The sequence below is a fragment of the Pantherophis guttatus genome, chromosome 6, assembly GCF_059756535.1.
Source record: "Pantherophis guttatus breed Tessera chromosome 6, ASM5975653v1, whole genome shotgun sequence".
Lineage (NCBI taxonomy): Eukaryota > Metazoa > Chordata > Lepidosauria > Squamata > Colubridae > Pantherophis > Pantherophis guttatus.
The window spans coordinates 46,364,271-46,371,428 of NC_142068.1; the positions used below are offsets into that span (position 1 = coordinate 46,364,271).

At 37.7% G+C, this 7,158-nt stretch overlaps 1 protein-coding gene across 4 annotated transcripts in view; it reads left to right on the forward strand.

Moving 5' to 3' along the window:
- Window positions 1-6,463, forward strand: part of POLL (DNA polymerase lambda) — a 15,166-nt gene extending 8,703 nt beyond the window's left edge. For all 4 annotated transcript variants that reach the window (XM_087872820.1, XM_034439923.3, XM_087872821.1 and 1 more), the window contains exons 8-9: window positions 2,272-2,440; window positions 2,972-6,463. In XM_087872820.1, the coding sequence (XP_087728946.1) occupies window positions 2,272-2,440; window positions 2,972-3,336 (534 nt within the window). In that variant the 3' untranslated portion in view covers window positions 3,337-6,463. The remainder of the gene's footprint in view (window positions 1-2,271; window positions 2,441-2,971) is intronic.
- The last annotated feature ends 695 nt before the right edge of the window (window positions 6,464-7,158 follow it).

Sequence of the window (7,158 nt, forward strand, 5' to 3'; positions counted from 1 at the left end):
CTCATCTTTATGTACCATCTAAGTCTTTATGACCTCATGTTCTTCACAACTGGAAAGCACTTTTTTTTCCCTACTCTCAAATAGCACAAGCTGAAGAAGACTGGCTTAGCTTACTTCCTTTTATATACTAGCCATCCAAGCCATGACTCTTAATGAAACCTCCTATTTGATGCAGTGTTCTCTCTCCATATTTGCTCAAAAACAAAAGAACATGGCTCTAATCACATCCAAACTTCTGCCTATCAGAAATCAATTTCCCTTTTTAGGCATATTTATTGCAAAAATTGAAGATTTCCTTTTTCCGAAGTTGGAGTTCCTTACAATTGATTGAGAAAGAAATTCAAACCTCCTTCCACATTGATATATTATTATTTCTATGCTCTGCAAGCCTTTGTACCTGACTTAAAATCAATCTAGTTTACCAACATCATTTCTGCTTTAATTTTCACTAATAAAGCCTTGATAAATTCCCAATATGTTATGCCAATCCTTCTCCAAATAATTCTCAGATAACTGGTAGGATGATTGACAAAAATATCTGTGATTTTCCCTTGTTGCTCTCTTGGTAAGGAAAGAGTGCTTTGCACCCCTCTAGCCAAATGTTTTTTCCCCTTTGTTTTTATATGTTTGGGCTGGACCATACCTCAGGTTTATATATTAATGCAGCTCTTTAAATTCAGAGATCTAAGCCACATAAAAAAACCCCTTTTCATTGTTCCTCCTGTACAGTGGAATTGCCATGGCAGCGCTGGGCAGCATGACGCTGTCACTCAGTCACAGTGCCTGCCCCTAAAGAATGCATAGTTGCCAGGTAGGGCATCACCCCTTACATAGGATTAAAGTTCTTTGGGGAGCCTCCGCCCTTGGGAATGGGCCTATTGTGGATTTGATGGGAATGGGCCTATTGTGGATTTGATGGAATTACTCTTCTCTTGCCTACCTCGAGGAAGAGACAAGAGAAAGAAGGGATTAGCTGCTGTCTGTCGAAGATCCAAGGTGCAGTATGGGGTTTGCTGCTTTCAAGAAAACTTAATTGGGGATGCAGAGGGGGCAGATCTGCATTAGAAAAGCCATGAAGGTGATTCCAAATGTTGCAGGGCAAAGGTTAATGGGTTTATTCCTAACTAATGAAGGATGATCCTGGAGACTGACAAGGGGCACTCATCCTCTAAACTGATTTCCCCCCCTCCCCCCCTACTCCCTATGTTCTGAACCGGTAGCTATGTCTTTGTTTGTTAAAATGGATGATTGGCATCATAATACTGATAATCCTGCATACCGAAATAGCCTTCAAATGATGCTTTAATAAAGACAGTGTAGGAAAGGGGCTGACAGGGAACATATCATTGGGCATATGCTTAATGGATTGGGAGTTCCAGTTCTTGATATTTAACTGCAGTTCTGAAAGAACGGTCAGTTTCTTGTACTTAAGATCCCATACATGATACTGAAGTAAGAGGTGCAGGCCTATAGCAGGAGAATCATCCATTCTCAGGAAAGGATAAATTGAATCCTTTTCATTGTGGAGCCTTCTGTGGTTCTATATTCGAAAAAGAACATATTAAATCTAATGGGATTTCCCTTTATTTCCATGATACTACTTTACCGTTCATTAGAAAATATTTGGGTTATGGTGACACTTACTTTTCAGTTTGTTTTATTTATCATGCATTCAAGCAAATGAGATGCTAGGTCATTGAATTACTGATAGTCCTTGACTTACAGACAGACTTACTACTGGTCTGTGCACTTATCATCACATGTCCCCACGGTCATGTGATTAAAATTTGGGCACTTGGTGACTGGCATGTATTTTCATTGGTTGCTGTATCCTGGGGTCACATGATTGCCATTTGTGATCTTCCCAGATAGTTTCCAACAAGCAAAGTTGGAAGAATTGGGAGAATCCAGGTTCCTTTAACACTTGCTTAATGATTGCAGCAAAATTGGCAGTGACTCCATTATTTCATTTATTGAAGCTCCTGTCCCAATTGTGATTGTAAGTTTGAGGATTGAGGCATCCTTGGTAGTCTCTGAGCTTGGTTATTTTCTAGTGATAGCTTGCGATGCTAGGTAGCATTACTATCACTGATGATGTTACCTGGTTTTGGTAATGAAATGTCTGGAAGAAAACAACCAAGCTCAGAGAGCACCAAGGACGCCTCATTTCAACCCTGAGCTACAAATGCTCTCCTTTATAAGTCGAGAATTGCCGGTATTACATTAAGTGATACTTGAAAGCAGTTAATTTCTCTGATGTGTCTCTTTAAGGTTAGAGAAGCAGCTCAGTCTATTATACCTGAACTAATGTGTATAGCATGTGGCTCTTTCCGGCGCGGAAAACCCACTTGTGGAGATGTGGATGTATTGGTGACTCATCCTGATGGACACTCCCACCAAGGAGTATTTAACAAACTGCTCAACATTCTTCATAAAAGTGGTATGAGAATATCAGCTGGTTCTGTGGTGGGAGTGGGAGTTCAGAATCATATTCCTGAATGTATCCGCCTTGAGAACTATTTAAAGAAAACATAAGTAGGAATACAGAAGAGGCCTAGTTTTGTTGAGTTGATTTTGGCACTTTTTCCTAAAGCTGAATACTATAGACCAGTAATTGCTGTTATATTGGGAAAAGCTTTTCTTTTTCTTTCTTGGACTTTTGGGGATTATGACTGGGCTATGTATTATTCTCTAAGGTATTTTTTTTAACTTGTCCTACATGTTTGGGGAGCCTGTTCCTTTTCTTTTGCTTTTAGTTAATAGCAAATGATCATGAAAAGGCAGACCAGGTCACTGTGAACAGTGATGTCCTGGTGATGTCCTGTCCTTCAGGAATGTTTCTTCCAATTGCATTGATCTGGCAGAACCTGAGACTGATATAAGTAAGAGGGTAGCTCCTAGTGTCAACTTACTTCTCAGTCCTTTGCATTAATATTGTATTAATGTCTCACGTATTGTGCTTTCCACTCAGGCTTTCTCACGGATGACTTGGTGAATCAGGAAGACAATGAAAGCCAGCAGAAGTACCTTGGAGTCTGCCGTTTGCCAGGCCAAGACAGGCGCCACAGGCGCCTCGACATCATTGTGGTGCCCTACAGAGAGTTTGCCTGTGCTTTGTTGTACTTCACTGGCTCAGCCCACTTCAATCGCTCCATGCGAGCCCTGGCCAAGACTAAAGACATGAGCCTGTCAGAGCATGCCCTCTGCAGCGGTGTAGTGCGAGGATCAGATGGCCTCAAAACTGGATCTGGGATTGTCCTGTCCACACCTACTGAGAAGGATGTGTTTGCTTATCTGGGGTTGCCTTACCGAGAGCCATATGAGAGGGACTGGTAAAGACAAGAAAAGAAGTAGCCCCAGTTAGCTTCAAGGGAGATACGGGGACTTACATGAGGTTTTCAAACATATACTGTATATCCTTTGCTTGTTTTCCTTGAGGCATATTTGCAAAGCAACGGACTTGGTGAGCAGTTTATTGTTTTCTCCAATTGGCTGTGAAAATCCCAAGATTTTTAAAGTCTTTTATTAGTTTTGAAAGATTTCAGTAAGAGGAAAAAAACTATGGACAAATCAACTCATTCAGTGTTCTGCCCCAGCTCCGGATTCCCGAGGATATTGACACACACCAACGGTCCTTATCAAATTTATTAAGTAGCAAGAATAAACCAAAGTCCGGCAAAGGTTGGCAACCAGCCCAGAAAAGAAGATACGATAAGACTTTTCCAAAACTGCTCTGATGATAATTACAAGTTGTTTCTAGCAAGAAATTACTAACTGTGTGCGACTTAAATAGGCTAAGGGAGTGGCCAATTATCCTCAAGTCTTACTCTTGAGGAGACCTCCTCCTCCTGAGTAGCCACTCCTGCTTTTGGCAGCCCTGTGTGCTCGAGCATTGAGGAGAGGCTCCTCCACTTCGCTCTCTCCACTTGAAGGAGCCTCTGGAGGTTCTGAAGGCCCTGGCTGAGTCTCTGCCTCTGGCACCACATCCTCTTCAGCCTCCTCGCTGTCCGACGCGAGGCTGCTGAACCCTGCACCAGCCTTCTCGTCGTCAGGATCAGCCACGATCTGCGCAGGCCGCTGGCATGCCACAACATTCAGTTATCAATTTCAAGAATGAGAGACTATGATTGTAAATCATTTTTGCACATTAAAAAACCAATTAATGTATACTTAGGACAAATAGGAAATGTACTAACTGAAAATTAGTACTAACTAATTTTCAATACATGAATTGCAGGGTTATCCTTACAGTATTTTGGATATCTATGGGAAAGACCATTTCAGAAGACTATATGTCTATTGCACCGTTGCCTGGAGGACTTTGGGCTAATTACACACTCAACCTAATCTACCTCATAGGGCTGTTGTAAGAAAAATAGGCAGGAGCTTAATGTACATCATCTAAAATTGTACAAAATAAAGATGGGATGTAAAGCTAAACATTTTTAAAATGCTGGGGCTGAAGGACAGAGCTTCCTCTTTTTGTCACCAAGTTGCTTTCTTGCAGGCTGCTAGAAATCTGATAATTTTCAGATGCTTGAAACTAGGCAGAGGGTTGCATGAAATTGGGCCAGGAATCATATATGGTTCTGGAGCTGCATTTGATCTATGGAAAGAAAAGGCGATTTATTATTTGCACTACATAATTCATTTCTTATTAATTAACTTATGTTCTGTTTTAAGGAATATATTCAAATAGTAATAATATCATTGAAACAGATTTCTAATTCCTAAAAGAACAATTAAAGAGTATGCAATTTCGACCAAATCTGGAAAATATAGGGAAAATATACACGAAACAAACAGCGAAAGTAATTTTGAATGATGATATGACAGACCAATTTGACATAACAAAAGGGGTCAGACAAGGCTGCCCACTCTCCCCTCTACTGTATATCCTATCTTTAGAGATTTTGTTAAAAAAAATTAGGGAGGATCAAGAAATCAAAGGATTAAAAGTGAGAAGAGAAGAATACAAGACCCAGGCTTTTGCTGACGATCTTATTTATAGCAGAAGAACCACTAGAAGTAGTACCAACACTCCTTAAGAAAATAGAAGATTATGGAGAGGTGGCTGGTTTAAAGATAAATAGAAATAAATCAAAATTACTAGTTAAAAATCTGACGAAAACACAGGAGATAGATCTGAAGAATAGTACACAAATTCAAGTGACTAATAAAATTAAATATTTAGGCATATGGCTGTCACCAAGAACCTCTATAAAAGAAAATAATTATGATAAACTAATAGAGATAAAAAAAGAACTGGACAATTGGAAAAACCTACAAATCTCATTTATGGGAAGAATCTCTACTATCAAAATGAATACACTACCAAAATTATTGTATTTGCTCCAGGTTGCACCAATTAAATTAGAAAAAAAATTATTTGTGAGCCTAAACAAGATTATTTCTAAATTTATATGGCAGGGGAAACGTCCACAAATAAAATTAAAATTACTCCAGGACTCCAAGGAAAGAGGAGGAACAGCACTCCCGGATTGGGAACTCTATTACCAAGCGGCAGGACTAGTATAGGTTAAAGATTGGATGGAGTTGATTAACAGCAGACTATTAACTATTGAAGGACAAGATTTACAAACAGGCTGTTATTCCTTTATATGGGATGAAAAGTATAAGTCACACACTTATTTTAAAAGGGATACACTTAGAAATGCTCTATTATTAACTTGGTTAAAAATTAAAAAACAACATTATACAAAAATCCCGATTTGGCTTTCACCCTCAGAAGCACTAAAACATCCAAACCTAACAGAAACCAAAAATGTAATTAGATATAAAGACTTAATTGATCATCAAGGAAAATTGAAACCCAAACAATTGGATACAGAATTTAATAGGGAAATCGATTAGTGGACCTTCTCACAGATACAAGCAAAACATAAGGAATATATAAAAACATATGAAATATGTAAAGAAAAACAATAACTAGATAAAATTATATTAGATTCGGGAGAGAAATTAATTAGTAAAATTTACAAATTTTTGTTGATACAAGATGGAGGAGGAAATAGTTAAAAATACAATGATCAAATGGATGCAAAATTTTAAATACCCAATAGAATTGGAAAGATGGGAAGAATTCTGGCAAATGAATACAAAAACAACATTGGCGGTGGCATATAAGGAGAACCAGCTAAAGATGTTTTACAGGTGGCATATGTCACCTACAAGATTGGCCAAAATAAACCCGAAAAATAGTTCAGCGTGTTGGAAGTGTAAGAATCCACAAGGCACTTTTTACCATCTATGGTGGACATGCCTGGCGGCTAAGAAATTTTGGTCCAATATTAAGAAATGGCTAGAACAAATCACCAAACTACAAATAGATAAGAAACCCAAAACTTTTCTATTAGGAATCTTTACAAAATCCTATCCCAAAGAAATAAAATACTTGTTAATACATATTTTAACTGCAGCAAGGATAACAATATGCCAAAAATTGGAAACTAGAAAAAACCCCAACGGAAGAAGAAATAATAGACAAAATCACACAATGTGCCGAAATGGATAGGCTGACAAAAGAGCTAAAGGAAAAAGAAGACACTGAATTTTACAAAGTCTGGAATAAATGGTATCAATGGCATAGGGCTACTATGGAAGAAATTTAACTAGAAGTTAGATAGAATAGAAGTCCAAGTGTACACAAATTACTTCCTTATGGGCGAATAAAATTACAGAGAGAAAAATATAATATACAGATTATTAAAGCAGAAGTCTCAGAAAATAGAAGAGAAAAGAGGGAAAAAAGGCACTAAGAAATTATTAAGTTAAGATTTAAGGGAATAAGTATAACTGTATTACTTGAAAGACCATTACGAAACAAACGCTTCAAATGATTGATTATTTATAACTGTTTATTGTATATGTATTTTTATGTCTTTATCATATGTGTTTTATGTGTTTTATATCTGTTTTAATAAACTTTATAAATTAAAAAAAAAACAGATTTCTGTGTTGCAGAGTACATATTAATCATAAAGATTGATGTGATACCAGATGCTGGAACTTTGATCTCTAGAATTTCCTTGAGGTCAAAGAAAGGAGACTAAAAAGTGAAAACATTGCAGCAAGTTAGGTTTTTACTTGTTTGCTTAGGTAAATTTTTAGCATCAAGAAAAATGGCAGAAATTTACT